The 23,821-nt window shown below is 35.4% G+C and overlaps 1 protein-coding gene across 1 annotated transcript; it reads right to left on the reverse strand.

The window, feature by feature from the left end:
* Positions 1-2,854: 2,854 nt before the first annotated feature.
* Positions 2,855-23,760, reverse strand: REC114 (REC114 meiotic recombination protein). The gene is made up of 8 exons (XM_026667214.2): positions 23,640-23,760; positions 15,559-15,677; positions 12,671-12,899; positions 11,606-11,695; positions 10,194-10,277; positions 5,199-5,411; positions 4,609-4,662; positions 2,855-3,092 (listed from the first exon to the last, which is right to left on the reverse strand). Exons 3-8 carry the CDS (start codon positions 12,866-12,868, stop codon positions 2,931-2,933), a joined length of 801 nt encoding a protein of 266 aa, XP_026522999.1. The 5' UTR covers positions 12,869-12,899; positions 15,559-15,677; positions 23,640-23,760; the 3' UTR covers positions 2,855-2,930.
* Positions 23,761-23,821: the final 61 nt, after the last annotated feature.

The following is a 23,821-nucleotide window of genomic DNA, read 5'->3' on the forward strand; positions in this document are numbered from 1 at the left end:
GGAATTAGGAAGGAAATAAGGGCTTTATTTTTAATAAAGATAATTGTTTACATCATAAAACAAATATTAATGCATTTGTCCAGGAGATTCAAATATTATAGTTTGCTTCCAAAGATACAATATATGTGCCACAAACTGGCAGAACAAAGCGTAATACTGCAAGTAGCTCTTTCCAAATTTGAAAGTTCAATTCTATTTACAGAAATTCCTTACCAAAATATCATCTACTTACAATATTTTCTGTTTCTTATAAAGAGCACAAAGATTGTAACAAATCATTGATCAAATAATTAAAGAATATGTTTGATAATTTAAATCAATGTTTATTAAGGTGGAAAATAGAGGAATGTTTCTCTCTGTTAGGTAAGATCAATTATTTGAGAGATCTGCTAAATATAAAGTTAAATTCCCACTTTGTTCGTCTCCAAAATAGGTCAGCAACTATTTTTTTAGGGCAGGGAGGTATGAAATTTTTCTGTTCTCAACTCTACCCAGCTACCATTAATGCATTTTCTGGGAACATGCTCTTGTTCTGCTTTCAAATAAGTATTTTTGTGCCTATGTTCCTCAAGTATGGCAATTTGGGTTGTCTGGTACATTTTACTATGTTTTATTCAATTTGTGTCATGAAGTTTCAACCTTCAATCATTTGTTATTGGAGTGAAGGGCCTTTTAGTCAGCTCATTTCAGCAATGAATCAGTGAACTAACCTGAACTACCAATTCATTTTTTTTCTTAAAAAAAGCACAACAAAGGCTTTCCTTGTGAAATTTCAATACAAATTTTATTCTCCATAACTGTTGCTTAGGGGAGGAGGTATATGAGGTGTCAAATAGGCAATTCAGTAATAATTCTTGCCATTCATACTTTTCCATACATGTGAAGAACAAACAGTTGAAATGATAGGAATGGGTGTGAACAGCAACAGAAAAATTATCCAAGGAGATACTATGATATCTGCAGCCTGGAGTGTAACCTTTTCAAAATATTGCCAAATCATTTCAGTCTGGGCAGGTTTTTTATTAGATTTAATTTAGCCATTAAGTTGACCTTAAAGGGACAGTGAAAATATGCCCTGAAAATGTATTCCTGTATAATGTGTGGCTTTTAAGAAATGTAAAAGAAACAAACTAAAATTGGTGTAATTTGTGATCTTGCTAAAGAATGGAGCAAATCACAATTATTGATGTGTGTTTCATAGATAACTTTGTAGCTTGGGCCCTGAGTCTTTCTAGTCATCTTGGAGAAACATTAATCATCTGCATTTCTACAATAAGGGGTCTAAAACCCTGCTTTCTGTTCTGGAAGCCCCTATTTTTATATGAAGGACTTGGCTGCAAATTACCAGTGAGAAGACAAAATACAATCTGCAGCTGTCAGGTAGTGAGCTCTGGTATATGAAACATTTTCTTATTTTATAAAAAGATTATTAACTTATAAAATTAATTTCAATTAATGGTACACTTTAAGATTGTGTTATCTTGCTCTGTGTTACCATTATGGTTGTAAGCCTATACAACAGAATATTGCAAAAGACTCATTAATTTGGTAGCAATTTTAAACTATTACAAGTTCTTTTTTTTCTTTTCATTTTTCATTATTTTTATATGGGAAGGTCCAATGCGAATTGTGGAAGAGTTATTAAGTATGATTATTGGTTTCTCCATTATTTGTCAGATTTTGTTTTGAGAATCAGGAGAACTTTATTTTTCCCAAAGATAACTTTCCCAAAGAACTTATTGTGTCCTATTGACAGAGACAACATCTTAGATAGAAAGCATTTACTGCAGGTTTTATCCAATATAAACAGTTAGAAACTGTATGTTCATATAAATGAATATATATTTGTTTACCATGTAAATGTCTGCAATGAAAAGCCTTGCTTTATGTGTTGCAACTCACATGGAAGTGATTACATGCAATGCTGGTTGACCACTGCAGACAATCATATTCTAATGGCTTAGGCCATTAGAATGATTAAGAAGTAGGAAAGTATTTCTCATGACTTGGAAACATTTGTTCTCATTTCTTACACCAAAACAGGGCTAAGGTAAAGCAGCAATTTCTGGCTGCATTTAATTTGTCATTTACTGCATGGAATGAAAACTGGTTTTGTAACCCATGCAACATTTCCTACCTTCTATTAATCATTGTTCTATCCTTTGTACTCATTTATTTTCCTATGATGACTCTGAATAAGACATTCAACTGAACTGAGTTACATTATTCTAATTTATAACAAATAAGCATAAGATTTCATTAAGTTCAACCGACTATGGAGGAATTAGAATTTTTCAGAACTGACAAAACTGGATTTGGTACTTTGAATTTTAATATTGTCCTCATATGATCAACAGTTTAATATCTTTCAAGCTAACTTTTATTAACAAAAGAAATTCAGTTTCTAACTTAACACCTTTTAAACATTCAAATTCATCAAACTAATACAAAAGGGAAAACTAATGCAGCTCTTTTCAGAGGAAGTATTTTTAATGTAAATCTTATGTTAAACAATTCTAAACATATTTCATGAAGTGCTTTAAAGCCATTATAATGGTAGAAGTAATTGAATTCATTACTACAAAAATATAAAGAGTTGACCTGTTGCGCATTATTGGAAATATATACATTCATATATATATATGTATGTAACATATATATGGATATGGATATATATATATATCACAGACAGAATGACTAATCATATGTAACAAATGTATATGCATTATTAATATATTAATTTATATAAAATAATTAGGTGCAGGTTACACACCAATGTACATACTACAACTGAAAACATAGCCCTTTAGCTTATAAGGGATAGAATAAATACATATTAAAATCTTAAGGCAAATTAAAGAGGTAAGAAGTAGAAACTGACAACAATATTATGGTTGAATTTTTTAAAATTATTTTAAATATTTTGCTTTCTAGCCATCTATAATTTTTTTTAGCTGTTTCTCTACATCCTCCACAAATGCTGGGAAGTGTTGATCCAAGAGGCACAAGCGAATAAAGCTGCTTAAATCTTCAGTACTCCATGTGGATTTTTGATATGCAAGAGGAAGTTGATTATCTGGTATCAGCACACACTGCCAAAGAGAACAAAATAGTCAATTTTCTTTAAAAATTCCTAACAATTTAAAATATAATATATTTTATTGATTTGTTTTAATCAATATGGATTTGCTATCTCTCTAGGAGACATAAATTGTAGCTAAATTTACTTGTTTTTGTTAGTAAGAATCTCTAATGTGTTTAATCCCAATAAGGTTTCCTTCTCTTGATATTTAATTTACCATTCTGGACAATATTCATCCAGTTTCTAACTGTAGAAAGTGTGTGTTGCTTCTTCAGAGAACCCTGGAAGAACCAGATTGTTTGGCCCCCTTTTAGTCAAGGTTTGGGCCTAGGTATGGGACTGAGATGCATCGATTGCACTCATAGCAGAATCAGAATGGAGGTGATTCCTCTATTCTTACTCAGTTCTTGACCTCTCAGTGACTTTTGAAACCATTGATCATAGTATCTTTCTGAACTGGCTCTGGGAGTTCGGGGTGGGCAGCATGGTATTGAGCTGGTCCTTCCTTCCTTCCTTCCTTCCTTCCTTCCTTCCTTCCTTCCTTCCTTCCTTCCTTCCTTCCTTCCTTCCTTCCTTCCTTCCTTCCTTCCTTCCTTCCTTCCTTCCTTCCTTCCCTTCCTTCCCTTCCTTCCTTCCTTTCCTTCCTTCCATCCTTGTGAGTTCCATTTGGTGTTGATGAAAGCAGAGATTCAGCCAGTGGCTTCTCCTTTGCGTGGTGTCTTAGGGCTCAGGACTCTTTCCCCTTTTATTTAACATCTACATAAAGCCACTGGGTAAGGACATCCAATGGTTTGGTGTGAGTATATTGTGTGCAGATGATACGCAGCTTTATACCTTCACCTCAGGCTGTCTGGGTGTTGCTGCAGAGGTTCTATCTCAATACCTGAAGGCTATGGGGGTCTGCACAAAATGAAGGGTAGATTTTTTGTTAAAATTTAACCATTATTAACTGGCTGGAACAGAACTTCTATAAATAACAAGAGTCATTTCTGTGTAGATTTTCATTTACAAAGTTTGGTTCCATCTTTAAACGTTTTCCGTTACAAATCTGAAATGCCTTAAAAGTACAAAACCTTTGGCTTCTGAAAAGTTATACTTTTCTAGGATAATAAATTAGCCTTTCACAGGCATGATATTCCCTTCAGAAAAAAAAATCGGGGCCGGCCAAAAGAGACCCCCCACCGCCGCCAAGAAATCGCCTGCCCGCCTGCCGCGCGCTCCCGACCGCCGCTCGCCCGGCCTCGCCCGCCCGCCGCTCACCCGACCGCCCCGACCGCCGCGCGCACCCGCCGCTCGCCCGGCCCTCGCCCACCGCCCGCCGCCGCTCGCCCGACCGCCCGACCGCCACTCGCCCGGCCCTCGCCCGACCGCCGCTCGCCCGCCCGCCCGACCGACCGCGTGCACCCACCGCTCGCCCGGGCTCCGCTTGCACCGCCCGGGCAATTCCGAAAAAAATCGGAATTCCGATTTTAATCGGAAAAATATCACGCCTGCTTTCATTTCTACTAGATAAATATTAGGAATACCTGGGCTAGCTCAGCTACAGACGTTGTTCCATGTGTTGGAGATACATTTACAACCTAGAAAAGGTTCAAAATAAATTCATAGAAGATACAAGGCAAAAAAATTCTACCCTAATCTATTTAAAGATTGGAATATTCCCCCTTTCTTATTTTCTTTTCTATAAAATACATATACTATAGTAAATAAAATAAGAGATAACAGTTATCTTCCTTAATATAAGAATAGCAAAAGAAATATAATTGGAATTTAAATGAAACTATAGATAACTTCATCAAAAGTATTCAATGAATATAGGTTGGCATTCACTGAAATTTGGATCCCATGCTATAAAATTATGTGTGTGTGTGTGTGTGTATGTACACACACTTACACACGCAAATGTATCTACTATACATGAATAATATTATTTTAAAATGCATTCAAGAAATCTGTTCATTCCTAGACTGGCTGAAAACAGATAATTTCAGAACAAAATATTTTGGTTAAACAATTTTGCTGTTTACATAATAAACTACAATATAAACATTATAGTGCATAATTTTTACATTTCTTTGCCCAAACACTTGTACATATCGTACATTCATTAGCTTACAATATCTTGTAATGGGACATTTTGTTCTGTATCTTTCAGTTGACTTTCATCAGTGAGAAGCAGAGAGTGGCTGTCCTGTAGTTCCTGCCTTATTGCATCTGTCACTTGAATTGGAATATACTCAGCTAGTTTCTGCATGCAGTTATGGCAATGCTCTTCTGCCTCGGTTTTGGAGTCTCCAGTAAATTGTATACGAAACATACGATGTTTGCTCTAAATTGAATCCACAAACAGAAAATAAAAACTAAATTTCATTATTGCTGCATATTAGTACTTACAGAAACATTTGTTAAATTAATGCCCATTGCACATTTCAGCTTTATTTAACAAATCTTTTATATGTGATCTAAAAAGCTATTTGAATTTCTAACCAATAGTTTGTTTTTTAGATATTATCTTTTTAATGTTTTCTTGTGGCAATTTCTTGATTTTTCTCATTACATCATTACTGCTTTTATTACATTTTAACTATTATAGTTAAGGTGGTATTTTGTTCAATCAAATATTTTCATCTTCATAAGATGTCACTGTGCATCTCATGATGACTATATGATATATTAGAAAAAAACTAGTCCATACAACTCCACCACCCCCCAACATTAAAAAAGGCATGAAATAAAATAGAAGACAGAAATGTTAAATATAAAACTAATATAGCATCTAGAATTGTGGAAAAATCTGACCTTGTAAAATTACATCTTAAAACAAATGACACAAAATAATCAGAACACTAAAATACAAATATCTAAAAGATTATGTGTAAAGATAAATAATAGTTTTAATAGATTATTTTTGATAAGTGGGATACCTGAAGAATTTGGCATAGCAATTATGATGCCATTAAATTAATGATACTCTGAAAAGTGAAGCAAATAAAAGTATCCAAAAATGCAGAAAGCAAAATGACTGTTTGCTAATACACTGAAAATAACTAAAGAGTATCTAAAAGCATAGAGGAAAATTTGCTGAAGTAAACCATCACCTGGGAGAATGACAAGGATAACAAAACAGAATAGATAACTGACACAATAAAATTGAGGAGAATCATAAAATGGGAAGACAACCAGATGGATAATGCAATAAGAACACTATGAAAATCAAAGAAAATTTGAATATGAAAAGGAGTGATAAAATGCAAAGAAAACAAAGATATAGTGAAGAATGAAGATACAAAAAGAAAAAATAGTATGATTATATCAAAGAAGTACAAAAAAATAGCAAAACCAAAGAATGAATCAATGAACTACCGTGTTTCTCACAAAATAAGGCCAGGCCTTATTTTTTTTTGACCCCCCAAAAAATGGCTGGGCCATCTTTTCGGGGGTGACTTAATTCCCCCCTTGCATCCTCGGGTGGGCGGGCAGTGACAGCTTGGATGTTGACCTCAGCGTTGGTGGGGCACTTCGTATCGGGAGACCTTCCGCCACCGTTGCTTTCCCTTCTCCCTTGCTGCCGCGGCGCAAGGGAGCAACGCCGTGGCATTTGGCGCAGCCACGTGCAGCCAGCCAGGGCTCCTCCCTGCAACCGGAGCCCGGCGGAGACACTTGGCTTCAGGCGTTCCTGTCACCGCCTTCCCTTTGCCTTTGAAGGTAAAGCCAATTATTTTAAAAACGACGCCCTACTACAACAAAGCCTCCCCTGCCCGAGAGGGCAGCCCAACCCCACGTGGGGAGGCGAATCTCCCGGGGCCGCAGCGCAGGATCGGCCCACCTTGGGAGAAGCGCCCAGCCGCCATCCCTGCCTGGAGCCGGGCAGAGCGCAAAGAGCTTCGCCTGGGGCACCCAGCGCAGCTGACAGGCAGGCCCTCCTTCCCGGCAGCAGAGCTCTCACCAAGGCAGCGAGTACCTCCTTGCCGGACCCTCTTCTCATCCTCCCAGGGCCACACCAGCCCATGGGGACTGGGCAGAGCCAGGAAAGCGAGCCGCGGGTGCATGCCCACCTGCCAAGCAAAAGAGCCGGGGCTGACCTGAGCTTGGCTTCCTTCCCAAGTCCCTCCAGTGCGAACCCGAAGGGGCCACCGGGAGAGGCTGCCCGAGGCAGTGATAGAGCCCACCCGTTCGCAGATAGAGAGGCGAGGTGATGGCAGCGCTGCTTCACTGGCCAGCGGAGAGAGCCCAAAGCCACCCTTCCTTTTCACCCCTCGCCCAGCCCGTCCCCGTCTCCACGCATCTCCAAATGCGCCAGCAGCTCCAAACGCTGCAGCGGAACGGGCATCAGGCAGAGGCGCTGACTCGGCGGGGCTCAGCTCGGAGGACGCAGCGCAGGCCGTCACCTTGCCTCCCTGTCCACGGGTGGGTGGGCACTATCACTGCCTCGGGCGCCTCTCCTGGTAGCCTCTTTAGGTTCACACTGGAGGGACTTGGGAAGGAAGCCAAGCTCAGGTCGGCCTGGCTCTTTTGCTTGGCAGGCAGGCACGCACCTGCGGCTTGCTTTCCTGGCTCTGCCCAGCCCGCACAGCTCTGGTGCGGCCCTGGCAGGATGAGTGGAGGGTCCAGCGGGGAGGTGCTCTCTGTCTTGGTGAGAGCTCCGCTGCCGGGTAGGAGGGCCTGCCTGTCAGCTGCGCTGGGCGCCCCAGGGGAAGCTCTTCGCGCTCTGCCCAGCACCAGGCAGGGATGGCGGCTGGGTGCTTCTCCCAGGGTGGGCCGATCCTGCACTGCTGCCCTGGGAGATTTGCCTCCCCACGTGGGGTTGGGTTGCCCTCTCGAGCAGGGGAGGTTTGTCATACTGGTAGTAGGGTGTCGTTTTTAAAAGAATTGGCTTTGCCTTTGAAGGCGAAGGGAAGGAGGTGACAGGAGCGCTTGAAGCCTAGTTTCTCCGCCAGGCTCCGGTTGCAGGGAGGAGCCCTGGCTGGCTGAGCATGGCTGTGCCAAATGCCACGGCATTGCTCTAAACTCCGCGGCAGCAAGGGAGAAGGGAAAGCAATGGTGGAGGAAGGTCTCCTGATACGAAGTGCCCCACCAACGCCAAAGTCAACACAGGCAGCACCATATCCGGGTATGCAACAAAACTACTTCCTAATGGCAAGCCCCCCCTCCATTCTCCCCCATTTCGCATGTTTAATATAGGCCTTAATTTGGGGGGGAGGGGCTTAATTTGATTTTATGCCAATAAAACATGCTGGGCCTTCCTACTGGTGGAGGCCATATTGTTGGAGAAACACGGTATTAGCTGACAGTCTGAAAAGTGAAGTTAAATGGGCTTTTGAAAATACTGCTAATGACAATGCTTCAAGAATTGACGACATACATCAAATACATTTAAATTTTACAAGATGATGTAATCGAAGAATTTCTTGTGCTTTATAAGTAGATATAAATAACACAGCAAAAGCCAAGGAAATTGAAAAGAAAATATATTCCAATATAATCAAAGAACAGTGCTAAGTGCTAACAGTGCTAACACTGCTAATTGTTTCAATTACAAAACAGCTGAAATTATTTCACATACTCATTAAAGCTCAGGATTTTGCAAGCCAGACTTAATAAACAGAACAATAAAAATGCAAATACTGCAAAGGTTAAAATGGAATTCAGGAAAGATAGTGCCCACTAGAAAAAGAAGCCTAGTATTTAAGAGAAAAGCAAAGGAATTTTTAAAGAGTAATTAAATACTTAAAAGCTTTTGAATGTATTCACTGTATCAAACTATTGACAACCATTAAAATATATGATTCATCCATGTACAGAAGAATTTTTAAATGACTAAAAACAACAGGGAAAATAGAATTTTGGACAGGTTGTTGTCACATGACATATCACAACTTGTTTCTCCTTCGCTAAACCAGGGGTGGGGGTGGCCAATGCATGACGCATCTGGGCTACGAGTTTGACAGCCCTGATGTAGGACAACTAAATAGTTCATAATTGGGAAAAAATTATGCCAAGACTGAATATTTTCACCATATTAATTAAGTTCAATTTCAAGAGATTTGTGAGCATCCAGGAGTCAATCACTAATCACTAATTAGTGATTAGTCAATCACTAATAATGCGTGAGAAGAAAGGTTATTAGATTTGAACTTCAAAAATCTGGACAACTGTTTCATGGATTTCTTTGCTGCTATCTAAAGCAGTGTAGACTGATAGCTCTACTGTGAGGTATATAATATATATATTACATTACAACTGGGAAATAAAATTTCTCTTTGATTTGCTCTTAAATACAATGTTACCTTCTTTTAGATTGTGTTCAGAATAAACTTCTCAATAGACTTTTGGAGACATTAAGCAATTGGAAACTTCAAATATCAGAGCCTGAATATTATTCTTACCCGCCACTTATTTAGTGACCATTTGAAGTTATGGTGGTGCTGAAAAAAATAACTTCAGGGCCAATTTACAACTATTTATGATGTTCACAGAATTCCTCAGTCATGCCATTATAGTCAGTACACATTGTTCTGTGCTTGACCTGTGTTTCTTTATCTCCTCCCGTCTTGGAGGGAGAATGGCTGGACTGGAAGGGATTATAAAACAGTAAGCTGTTTGGTCTTCTACACATCAAAAGCAATATGCTGCACCAACAGCTGGGGCTGGGAGCTATGCCATGCAAATGGTTACAGTACTTTTTTGAAATTTCTTCTCCAATTTTTTTACTTGTGGAGTGGGATAAGGGGTGGGGGAGGCAAGCAATTTATGTAGATAATCTCTCTTTTGCCTGACCCTTTAAAAACCTAGAACAAAGAGATGGGAAAGGGATTGCAAGAAGTCAAGCTGTTTGTTCTACACATCAAAAGCAAAAATGCATTGCTTTCCATAAGCAGTAAACAGAAACCCAAACATTTCAAATGATGGCAGAGCTGTTAGAAGGCAAACAAAACCTGGTTTGAAGGTATGAAATTAAGTAGTCTTGTTTCTTTCCTGCTGGAAATCACAGTCGGGTAATTAGATTACATTGACCCCATTAACCAGACTAACTTTCAGAAGAATAATTCAATGAAAAATATAAATGAAAAAAAACATTTTAAGTAAAATATTGACATATGAATAAGCATACCTTTAATTTTGAACCAACTAACATGCAATCTGCTTTTTGTACTACTTTTAACCACTGAGAAGCACCAATTAATGAAAATCCTTCCTGAAATAAATGCAAAATGTATATAAAGGTGAAGAAGTTCTGAAAATCAGGGATAATTTAAGTGAAATAATACTGCACCAATCCTTGGATTTATTGATATATAATTTAGTAATAAATTTAGGAAAATTAGTAATAAGCTCTAAAATAAAGAAATAAATTATAAAACCTGGTGAAATGATATTTTATATCATGAACCAAAAATTATGTGCCACATTTTTAATATATTTTATTATTAGTTACAGTTTTTCAAAAAGGGTTGAATATGATTCCTTACACTGAAAACTATATGCTTCAAAACATTTTAATGAATGTTCATATTCTCAGGATGTATAATGACTCTGCTTGAATAATAAAACTTTGGCAATTGTCTTGTACATCAATGGCTTTTGATTATAAAGTGTCAGCTTCTCATGGTTAGTTTCAGGGAATTAGTGACAGGTAATAATATATCTACAGGGTGGATTTTTTAAATGGTTTACATTTATCATTTGGTTTACTAGTTTCATCTTTTTTATAACACTATCCAAATATAATGAATTTGTGTTAATAGTAATGCTTAACTAGATAAAACAAAAATATTCCAGATACATATTGTTAATCTTAGTAACGCTTGATAAGGTCCTTCTCTTCTTCATTTTCTCTCCTTTTAAACCCAAAGGTTTCCCTTGTCAGCTGTGTTAGAGTGTGGGTAGTGCTCATCTCTGATTCATACCTAAAGAGCCAGCATTATCTGAAGACATTTCAAAGGTTATGTGGCTGCCATGATTATACACTGATGCACAGTTATTTTCCCATCAAACTGATACCTATTTATCTACTTGCATTTAGAGTACGTGCTTTTAAACTGCTAAGTTAGCAGGAGCTGGGGCAAGTAATGGAATTTTACTCCATCACAGGGTACTTAGGTCTCAAACTGCCAACCTTCCAGTCCAACACCTTAACTGCTCAGCCACCCCGTGGCTTGTGAAATTTTGTTATAGAATTACAACAGAGCTTTGAGATAAATTCTACCTCATCACTGGATGAACAATTGTGCAATATTTTGTTGACTGTTTCTTGAATTAGGATTTGTATATAAATTATATTCATATAAGTTCTATTCAGCTATGCTGGCTGGAGAATTCTGGAAGTTGAAGTCCACAAGTCTTAAAGTTGCCAAGTTTGGGGACCGCTAATATAAATACTAACAGTGCCTGGGGACTATGCTGACTTAATTCACTAATGAACCGAGACTGTTTTAATATTCTTTTCATGAAGAACATTATACCAATGAGAGAAGATATGTTTCAGAAACAAAAATATATAATAGTTAATATGTCAATAGTTACCAGTACTTCTTTTCCTCTGGAAATGAAGAAATGCCCTGAAATAACTATACTGAGAATAAGAAAGCCAGATTCTTCATTTGAGTCCAAAACCTTTTAAGAAAGAGAATCTTAACATGGCAAAATATAAAGGAAGTGGTTTCCAGAAAATAAAGGCATAATTTTTTTTCTTAAATTTTTTTTGCATACAAAATATGTTTATGTTGGTTATCTATTTACAAGAAATAAATATAACCATATTAATCATTATAAACAAGGGAATAAAAATAAGAATATACTGATTTAACATGCTTGGTTTTATCAGGGTGTAGAGAATTTGTTCTGTTCTGTTTTTAGATAGGATTATTTTCTATGAAAGTTCCTTTTTTAATATATTATTTTTTGTAAGCCACTTTGGATATCTTGTTTGAATTAAAAGAGGTACAATGATTTTATTTTATTTCATTTTTTTTACAAAAAATGATGCTAGTATTCTGCAGTGCTAGATATTTAGTCAAACACAGAGGAAAGACAACTAAGCTTAACAACATAGGAAATATCATGCTGAGTCAAAGAAATAATTCAATTCAGCATTGTCAATTCAGACAAAACCAGCGATGCCAGATTAGGAATGCAAACATCTGGATGATTACTAGAGGATAGATATTATCTCTTTTTCTTCCATCTAGCAAACATCCAAAAATGGAAGCCTTCACAAAGTATGTCTCAGAGGAAACTCACAAACAAAACTTGAATATCATTCATGAAATTTTAATCTTTAGAAGCTGAAACAAAATGAATTTCTAAAAAATGGCAGATCAAATACATTGCAAGTCCTAGCATTGCACCACCTGATCTAGAAGATGTGCTGTCTATACTGTAAGATGTGGAAAATCTATGAGTTGTTGAAAAACATGAAAAATGCACATATTATGATGTATTCACAAATATTTATATATTCTAAGGAACAATATATAATTTTGAGCCCTAATGAATCCCTTTTCAAAGAAGGATTTGCTTCTGGCACAGCTCTTATATTAATTCAGTAACATATAATTTCTCCCTCAAGACACAATGAATTCAATTTACTTTCCAAGATCCTGAAGCAGTGCCCAAAGCTCCAGGCATAAATCGGCCATAACGCCGCAGTGGCCACTCTGCAGCATTCAAGCAGGAAGTATCCCGTGACTGTTCTGTCATTTGTTCTAAAAGTGGCTGGTCCACTTCAGGCCATGAAGCTGAATCGCAATTATTTAGTATATGAGTATTATTGCTCCCTGTTGCCATTTCAAATTCTTCACAGAAAATCACTTAATATCTGGAAGGGGAAAATAAGTATGAAAAAAGGATTTAGCCAATAAATTCTACAAACTTTTTTTCCCTCTTAATTCAGAACTATATTTATACAGTTAGGCACATTCTTAAAATTTAACTAGGAGATTGATTAACTCTATTGCTCTGAGGCAGAAATCTATGATAATCTATGTGTGGATGTGTGCAAGTGTCTATATATGAATACATATGTTTAGTTTCTTTGTATGTGTTATCTATGGCTCTCACTTTGTCCATAATCATTTCAGACCTCTTTCCATAAAAATGCACATATATCCTTCTTGAAATACAATTGACAAAATCATCACAATAAAACAATTTGAGAGCAAGAGTACTTGCATGATAATTTACTATTCAAATTCATTTTTTTCATAAGATCTGAGCTGTCTTTAGGATGAGAAGTTTCTCCTAAACATAACTTGCTGCCATAAAGGGCAATCAGGAATCTATGAGACAGCCATAAACTCATAATATAGCACATGCCCATTACATCCTCCAATAGTTAATGTTCAGAGGCATACTGCCACTGATAACTAAACAACAAATAACTATTTAATTAGTGGATATCACTTATTCACCATAATTTTGCATAATTCTCTTTTTCTGCACTTTTTTGCATGTCTTTGAAAAGTACTAGCCCTTTTGAAATGTAATGAGGTGCCACTTGTGAATTATAGCAGCATATAGAAAACTATGAAAGTCCACTGTGAGTGAATTTCCATGAGTTTGATGGAGGTCAAATGCAGGTAAGTTGATTTGTCAGTTAAAAGGAATTAGTAATTGGTGACAAATACTGTACTTATATTTTTCAATAATTACTATTTGGGTAAGGAAGAATGAACTCTCCATAATTCTTCATTGTACTTGTAGTTAATTATGGAAAATATTGAGGACTAATAAAACATTTTTCCCTCTTGGAAAATCTTCAGTGATAAATGAACTTGATAGATAGATGATAGATATAGATAGATGATAGATAGATGAAAGAAAGAAAGAAAGAAAGGAAGGAAGGAAGGAAGGAAGGAAGGAAGGAAGAAAGAAAGAAAGAAAGAAAGAAAGAAAGAAAGAAAGAAAGAAAGAAAGAAAGAAAGAAAGAAAGAAAGAAATGGATGGACGGATAGACAGACAGACAGACTAGTATTTCTTTCAACAAAATTAAAATATTAAGTAGTTATTAAAATTTATTAAAAATGCACCCCAAATATCCATGCAAATTCATGAGAAGCAATATTGGGAAAGCTAGTTTGCCTAATATTTTCAAGGACAAATTTGCTTGTTAGAACGAGCTTTATCTGTCAGAAAATTCAAAAAAACTGGTCTAGTAATAAAATTCAAAAAAACTGGTTTAGTTCCATTAGTAATAATTCATAAAATCTGAGATCTGATATAAAATTATATATAATCATTGTGTTCCACAGTTTTCCACATGATCTCAGAGTGATAATGTATTTTTATAACATTCTTCATTTTCAATTCATTTTATTATTAAATACATATTTCCTTGCACAGACATAATTTTTCTATGCCAGCTGATTATGAACAGCTAGGTTTACTGCTACATACCGTGTTTCTCATATAATAAGGCCGGGTCTTATTTTTTTTTGAGCCCTGAAAAAATGGCTAGGTCGTCTTTTCGGGGGTGACTTAATTCCCCCCCCTTGCATCTTCGGGCGGGCAGTGACGGCTTGGATGTTGACCTCGGCGTTGGTGGGGCACTTCATATCGGGGTCAACGCAGGCAGCACCATATCTGGGTGTGCAACAAAAGTACTTCCTAACGGCAAGCCCCCCCACCATTCCCCCCCCCCCATTTCGCATGTTTTAATATAGGCCTTAATTTGGGGGGAGGCGCTTAATTTCATTTCATGCCTATAAAACATGCTGGGACTTCCTATTGGGGGAGGCCGTATTGTTGGAGAAACAGGGTAGGTGCATATAGGTTTGCAGACTTTCTTCACATTAAAAAATTTCATAATTAAAATGATATTACAAAACTGCTATAATTTTATTCCATAAAAATATAATCGCACAGTAGCTAAGAAGCCCTCACAAATCCTCCTATAAATATTTCAAATGTCCATGCAAACACTTCCCTTCCTAGTTTGGTTGAAATATTTTTGTGACAGAACTTCTTCAAAGGTGTTATCAAACATTGTCCTTTTTAAATAACATATTTACAGTATCCAAAATTTTTGTCCGTCTTAGAGGTATAATATTTAAGGTAATAAATCAACAATCAAATCTGTTTAGACATGTGCATTAAACAGCTGATTTCAAATCCACAACAGCTGTTTCTTTCAAGATAGCTAAATACTACAATTGGCCTTCAAAATGCCTAATCAGTGGGGTGATAGCCTCACCAGTGCAGTTATCTCTCCTTCTGAAACAATTCAACATTTGGGAAGTCACATTATTAAATTGCTACTGACATTATTATTCTTATCATCATTGTTGAATTCTGCCATTACAAGGTATTTTTAAAATTAAATTTGTAGATTGCCTTTGTCCAAATCACTCAGAAAACAGTTATGTTTAATTGAAATAGTCAACCATAGAATACAAATCAGAAACAACGGAATAGCACCCAACACACACACAAAAGGATAGGCCAGCTAGCGCATTGCTGCTCTGCTTGCTGCTGCAGACCTGGAGAAGCCTTCTGAACGGTCCTGGAAAGTGAGTCCTCCCCTCAAGCAAATATCTCAATGTCTGGATTCGTCTCTTATTTCCACAAGCTGCATTTACAGTCTTCCCTAGTGGCCAAACTGAACAGAGGGTGAATGAGAAAACTAGTAAACATACAGACAAACAAACAAGCAGAGTTAACAGGACATTGTTTCCAGCATGAAACATTCAGGCCAAAAAGCCTACCGGGGAGTTTGTTATGAGCAACTATAAAAATGTTTTAAACAAATAAAGAGCAGATTCTTTAATAATGGATACATTGCTATCTTACCTCAGCACTGATTGTGAGAAAAACTGAAAAGGGGAAGTTAAATAATTTAAAACAAAATGTTGTCTTAGGTTTTTTTTCTCTCAGGTCTCCTTTCCTCTTTTAAAAATCATGGAGGATTTCAAAAGAGCTTTTGTTTGAGTGGGTTATATTTAACATTCTTTCTAATATTCAAAATTAAAATGGAGGCATTCACTGCTGCCGCTTGTCATGATTGTTTGGTGGATTTTTAATATTATATTATTTTTCAACATAGGCTGGCAAATAATTTGGATTTCACAGACCCCTGTGAGGTTCTTAGGGGAACATCAGGGATATTGGGACTATACTTTGAGATACACAGGTTTGAAAGAAAAAGTATTAAGACTGAGGCCATTATCAAAATAACTATTTATGGATATGGAAAATATTTTGCATTTCCAAATTTATTTTGCTACTTCTAGGATTCCACTAATTATTATTTCAGCGTGATTTGGTTAGTGTCAATGGTGGGATTCAATTTTTTTTTAACTATCAGTTCTGTGGGCGTGGCTTGGAGGGCGTGGCTTGTTGGGCATGGCTGGGGAAGGATACTGTAAAATCTCCAGTCTGAGGTGATATTTGACGGTTCTCCGAACTACTCAAAATTTCTGCTATAAAGAAAAACATTATATAATAAAACTTCATATACAATGAATTATTAAAATATATTATAGAAGAAATTAGTGTCAAAGCACTGTATAATTTAGTACATAGAAATTGAATTAATGATTAATTCCAAAAATAGGCACCTGTAAAAAATGAGTCCATGGGTTCAAAAAATAGTGACTTTTCTCATAATGTCCTTTTCCACATTGTGCTCCAAAAATACTGTATGATCAAGGAGAAGCTATTATTCAAAAAATGTGCTTAGGAGACAGAAGAAGAAACCAAAGAAATTTTCAAGAAACAAGGACTGTGCCCTATTTATCAGACATAGTCTTTAGAAAAAGGGTTATGACCTCTGATTTAAATACTGAATATTTGTTTATTAACTTTTGAATTTGAAGATAATATTGGTCAGCTAATCTAAACAACTATTCTAAGAGTTCAGTGTTAATATTTATGAAAAGGAAGGTTCAACTTAAACACAAGAATACTCTGCTTTCAAATGAGATTCTTATAAATCAGCATATACAGCAGGAAAACTATTTCTTCCCAGATTTTCTAGGTAAAAGCATGTACATATTGTGAAGGCAAGGGTTCCTGCACCTGTTCACTTTTTGGGTAATACAGTAGTCATTGCTGTTAGGATGAGGAAAAATATTAACAATATTTGCTCACTCTTATTCTGGGCATTTACTGTTTTAAATAAAAACTAGACAACAGATCAGACTTAAGATTTTTTATGGACTTTTAAATTTTTGACAGGATTCTTTTTCACATTTTACTGAAGATCACAAAGACTAACCTTAAAAAGGGTTTCTAAGCAATCTTGTTCCTCCAAATAAACATCCCTTCCACAACTAGTCTTTACTAATGAATTTCTAAAATGTTCATTTCATACTGCATACATAAAGGAGACTCTGTAAGAATACAGCTTTGCTGTATTGTGAATGCTCGTTAAAAGTACAATAAACCTCATTGAGCAGAATGATCAATGTTATAACTTTAAGACAGCTAATTTAAAATTTTTATTTTATCTTCAAAATAAGATATTAAAATAAGACTGATGAGAAAAATGAACTATATTACTGGAAATAATCAACAGCAATGGAGATGAGTCATATGTATTGAAGTAGGTTCCATGCCAAAACAGATGGTTTTTTTTTTTTTTTGCTAAACTTTCTAAATACCCTTGCAATGAGAAATTTCTCAGTTTAGACAAAATAAACACATGAAAAGAAGCATAACACTCCAGGCTTGTTTCTTCCATTAGGGAAAACAAGATTCTTCAGCCAAAACCAAGTAAGGGTATTTAAAGATTTAAAAACAGACACAAAACAAAACATTTACTCTTGGGAACAGAAATATTGCAATTCTTATAAATCAAAGAGGAAGGTCTAGCAAAGGTCAACATTCAGCTAATTTATTAGCAAGGTCTATGTTTGGAAGCAAATACATGAAAGGGGTCCAAGAGTAAGTATTTTATGAGAAAACAGACTCAAAGGCCTATCCACTGGACTGGAGATTTTATTCCAAATAAAAAGCAGTTGGGACAGAAATACATGAATTATTAGTTGCAAAAGCTCTCTCTCACACACACACACATACACACACACGAGATTTCTACTAAATATCCGAAAGCATGTAAACAATAAGAATTAGATGAGGCTGTGTGGAATAGAGACAGTGCACCATTTCAGACTTGATGAGGTAATCTACACATTAGTGCCTTTAGTTAGATGACTAAAAGGCACCACAGGAGATAATCAATCATTCATATGGGCATAACACTTTATTAGTCCTGATCAAAAGCCCATTTCTGCATAGGGGATGAGGGAATAAAGAATATGTTCCTTCATAGATTCTTCCCCAGTTCTCAAACTTGACTAAGCCTTAGAATAAAGACAATGTATGGGGATCCCATTAAAGAAGATTAATTTGTTCAGTGAACAACTTGGAGTCCTGCAGTGACATACATGATAATCAGCTACATCCAGACAATGATTTTACTATGCATCATTTTGAATCTTTCAGTAACCATTCTATATTTTTCCATATTTTTTCATCTATTTCCATAAAATTCATTTTGATAAAAACATAAGGTTACCTTTCCATGTCAATAAATGAACACTGGTAAATAAAGAAATAATTATTTTCTTCCTGAAGAGGACTGGCAATGCATTCCATACAAGTTCCTTTTAACTACTTAGTAAATGATTTTTTTTAAAAAAAGCTGTTTTTCTATCAGTTCATAATTGTATTCCAAAATATTAGAACAAAAGTATCTTTAGTGTTAGTGGGTGTTAATGGCAACTGCCTGTATCAAACACATAATTGCTTCTGTTTCGGTATCTTGGTACAATCTACCTGTTCTTCAGGACATAATATTATTTTTAATCATATTCTCATATCTAAATAATAATTTGATAGAGCTTTATATACTTGAATCTTTTGGTATTAATTTAATTAATTGGTAATAATTACAAAGCAAGGCTTTGTCTCAACAACTACAGTATACATTGAAAGTATTTGTGATGCTTTCCAAAACAAGACACTAAATTTAATGAATCTATATTTTGTTAAATATTATAAAAATGACTACAATCTCTCTGAATCTGAGTCAATTAGTCACTTTGATTAGCAATGTTTTCCAGGATCACAACAGGTGGTCAGAAAAGATCGGGAAAAAAATCAGCTGCTAATTGTTTATAACCAAGAATTGGACTCTTAGCAGGGTAAAGTGCAATAAATAGTGCTGATCTCAGATTGGTTTTAAAAGGCTTAAAAATAAATAAAAATAAGCAATTTCTGTCTGTAGCACATTGCAAACTATATATTCAATAATGAGAAACCACACATTAATTACAAGTTATGGTGAACTAACAATCATGATCCTCTGTTTTTAGCATGGCGTTAAAGGTTCCAATAGCTTATAATTTGGAAATACTGATTTCCATTAATGAAAAATAAGTGATACATAAAATGTAACACTTAATTTTCATCCATGAAAATTAATATTTTCATAATAACCTGCAAGGTTGATTGCAACCTGCTTGCTAGCCTACTCTATGATGGAAGAAATTGTAGCTTGACAAGGTGGAATTCCTATGATCTATAGAAATGCTATCTTGCTGACCAGATGATCCGCTTGACTGTTGTAACCAGTTTTGAGTTTTGGCTGTTGCATTTAGGTTGGTGAGACAGCGTAGGGCAGGCCTGTCAAACTGGCAGCCCACAGGCCAGATGCATCATGCGCAGGCCATGCCCATTCCAACTCTGCAAGTGCAACAAAACCTCATGTCACATTATATCACATGATGTGATCAAGTTTGACATTTGTGGTGTAAAGATTCTGTTTGCATGTGACTACTCTATTTCCTAATAATCTTTACAAACTAGCAAAATTACTAGCTTACTTCATTTTCTGGAGGTTTCTAATGTCCATACTCAATTTGTCCAATGAGTAGGCCAGTATTACATGGTGGCCATGTCTGAACTATACTTCCTTTCCATGCATGCAGCAGAATACATTGATGTGCCTTGTTCTATTAAAGTTAGTAATCTGAAGACGGACATGAGGGTCAAATTGTTTCCTTGTTGTCAAACATCTATTGTCACTCACTCTGGTGGTGGGTGATTCTCAGCACAGAAATGTGACTAAATTAAACATGCCATTGCCAATGAAGACATAGTGCAAGAAATGTAAGATATAAAATTTAATAAAGAGACACAAAAAAGGAGCTGTTGAATTTGGACTAAGTTATATAAATTAAGGACCAGACATATACTACCAATGACTGTCAACTTTGCAATGGCTACTGTAGCTTTGTAACCATGAAGTTTTCATTCTTAATCATGTTCTTGTCCCAGTTTCAGCCTGCTTCAGACTTGAATGACTCTGACAATAGTTATTTAAAATCAGTGTCCTATACATTCCTACACAGAGGTAAACAATTGCTTAAAAGATCTGAGTTAGACAATCCAGGTGCATTCTTACTAGTTTAATCTCAAATGAGATATACATTATATTTCCTCATTGTTTACCCACATTATTTGGTAATATGCAATAGAGAATGCTTTCTGAGTTTAACCTGCAAATTTTAAGATTTGCCTAAAGTGAATTAAAGAATTAACTTTAAATTTATGCACTGTTTTTCTTAAATGCAACAATAAAGCACTGTTTTAAATGCTGTAAATGTGGTCTTTAATTAGCTGTAACAAGATCAGCATTCACGCTAATGAAAATGGTATCTAACATGACTATCAACACTTGGGGATGTGCAAATAAATGCCCACAGAATAGATGTATTTCAATTTCTTGAGAACAAAGAATATTTCACCATAACATTGTCACTGCAAAAAAGGTGTTAATTCAATGCAGATATAAGTTAGACATGCAGATACCTATTCCCAGTGTGAAAAGAATCATTTTAAAAACTTGAATATCCTACTTTTTGCTCCTGCAAAAGGAGCTATGCCTTTAGTTAGTTGAACTTAGTTTTAGAAATGCTCACTCATTTTATACCACAATATATAAATTTTCATCGATTTTCATACAAAGCTGTTTTTGAATGTTCAGTTTTAGACAGCTGGAAATAAAAATTGCCTTTATTATAATACTCATATTCTAAAAAATCTTCATTAAAAAAGAATTGAAGGTATGTTGAAAGGGAAAAATGACAAAGAATTATTTACTTTTTGTATATTTAACATGATTTATTTTTTATTTTTTAAAAGTGAGTCTAATTTAAGGTGCTCTAAACATAACTGAATTTGATTATTTGCCTTAAATTTCAGATGGGAAAATAGACACAAAACATTGCTAATCACAATTAATTTGGGTGCCAAGTCTTGTCAGTGAGTTCTGGGAGCATTGGGTTCATGTAATATTTCACAGCAAAACTTCTCATCTTTAACAAGGTATACTTGTAATGGAAGTGTTTTGCTTTGCTTTTGTAAGTCAGAGTTGATTATCACTTACACCATATCACGATTGCAAGACTTTCTTATATTGTGGAAAGTAATGTTTGCGAGGATGCAGATGACATGGTGTATCGTGAATCAAATTGAACCATTAGACAGATGTTCTCTTTTTGAAATTCAAGATATAGCCTTATTTAAAGTCTTAAAAAGCATGTCAGAATTCTATTTATAGTCATTAATGCAATTTCACCCTTATAGAATGTATGGTAGAATAGATAACTTTAAGGCAATACTGAACTCTTGAATGGATATCTTTGTTTGTAGTTTTATTTTTAAGAAATATGTGATATACTGTTCAAAAATTACAAACATATGATATGAATGTCAACACTTCTAAATGAAGTTTCTGTGAGGGGATCATCAATAAAATTGCCAAATCTAGCTCTCTTGGCCTGTATGAGAACAATGTATTTTAGAGAAAAGGAATACAATTGAATGAAAATAAATATAAAACAAGTCACTAAAGCTTGTAGTCTTTGAAACAAAATGTTTACATTTTTTTACATTCTTCTTAGATGCCTTGAGCATTTGCTACTGTTGAATCAACCCCTTTGGCATTAAGCAGAACTGTCCATCGTTTGCAAGTGCACCTATTAAGAGTCATTTCCCATATTCACTGTAGCTTGGTTATCAAAGATGTAAATTCAGAACTGATATGTCTAATGAAAATCAGCTACTATCAGATAATGAGTGTGGCTGGGAAATTCATACTTTTATGCTTTTTTGTTAAGATTGTTTTCAGCATATCATAAATTAACAGGTGAACAGTTGTATCTACAACTCTTTCAATATTATGAAATGTAAAGATCAGAGACACATTCAAAACTCTTTGTATCCAGATATTTCAACAGCTTCTGGATTTCTTCTCACTTAAAAGCCAAGCAAGATCTTAATTTTTTTATCAATGCACTTAAAGGATTAGGCTTACAAGAAAAAAAATGTATTTAAAATATGATGCTGTTCAAATCAAGTTTCAGATTGCAGTCTTTGCAACTAACAATGCTGCTACCATAGACTTATTTCAGGAGTAAAGTCAAATGGACAAACTATTTTATTTTCAAGAAAATAAAGTGACACCTTTTCCTTGAAAATATTTACTTTGCAGCTTGTATCAACAATTGAGGAAGCTTATACCTTTGAGGTCTATTTTGAAAACTTATATTCAAGAGTTTTCCCTTAACTTTTCTTCAAAGTTTTCCACAAAGAAGTGAAATCTCAGAAACATTTTCAAGGTTAGTACTGCCATCTTGTGATAATTCATGTGCAACACTACCACTCTCCTGCAAATCTCTTGCTAAGCAATACATCTTTTTTGTATTCTGAAGTTGTATGTCTGGACTTTGTGAAGGAAACAAAAATCTAAATGTATTTATTATAATAGGAAGTAAATATTATAGTTAACAACTCTTTATTGCCCTTATATCTGACTATATCTGTTATGCTGAGTCTCTCCAATGTAGAATTTCACTGATTCACCCTTTTCAGATATTGGAAAGATTAAAAAATATGACAAATAATAAACATTAATTGAAACTTTAAATATCATACTGAAGAGATAAGAACACATAACTAACTTTAAGTGTGTTTATAACCAAGGGAATCCAACATTTATTAATCAGATAACACATTGGTACGGCAGCTAACAAGTTAAATTTGAGAAACAAAGAATTAGATGATTACATCTGCTTATTTATTTCAAGTCAGTATCAGTCCTACATACATTTCAGTAGACTTTAACTTTTTGCTAGTCTTGTAGTTTGAAAGAGTGCTTTGTGGAAGAAAATGAAGTATTACATTTCTAATTCCTTGTCCTTTCAAAATAGAGGTGAGAATGGCACCTACCTAAAACTCTGGAGACTCACTGATATTACTAATGAAGGCATTGCCATTTCTCTGTAACAAAATCTGAGTTGAATAAATTTCTACTTTTCTTATGCTAGACTTTAGAAATGTCCACTAAACACCCTAAAATAAGAATCCCAAATAAATCAAGAATTATTACAAAAAGTAGTAAAAAAACAAAGCAGAAAATTATGGAAAAATAAGCATTTGAAGTGCTAACTACATTGAAAAGCAAACCTAAACTAATTTGTAAATATTATTTAAAACTATTAATTGGGGCACTTCTAGTAAGTCCTGTGATAATTCAACGATTAGGCAAACACACCACTTGGCAAAGACGCAGATCCTTTTCTCAATCTCTCAAATTACTAATTAAGAAGAGAAAGTTAACCTCAGACGAAACACAATACGAACAAACAAAAATAGTTAACATGGCTGAACTCAATACGCTCTGCCCGCTTGCGCATTAACTCCTATAAAAGGCGTGGAAACCTCCTTGCTTGACTC

Source organism: Notechis scutatus, chromosome 4, assembly GCF_049901735.1.
Source record: "Notechis scutatus isolate UNSWTSFEM ecotype Mainland chromosome 4, rNotScu1.2, whole genome shotgun sequence".
Taxonomy (NCBI): domain Eukaryota; kingdom Metazoa; phylum Chordata; class Lepidosauria; order Squamata; family Elapidae; genus Notechis; species Notechis scutatus.

Coding starts and splice junctions, on each gene's coding strand:
- REC114 (XM_026667214.2), bottom strand. CDS start 12,868: ATGGCAACAGGGAGCAATAATACTCATATACTAAATAATTGCGATTCA. Junction 5,412..10,193: donor TAGTTGGTTCAAAATTAAAG/GTATGCTTATTC, acceptor GATTCAATTTAG/AGCAAACATCGTATGTTTCG. Junction 4,663..5,198: donor ATGTCCCATTACAAGATATT/GTAAGCTAATGA, acceptor AACCTTTTCTAG/GTTGTAAATGTATCTCCAAC.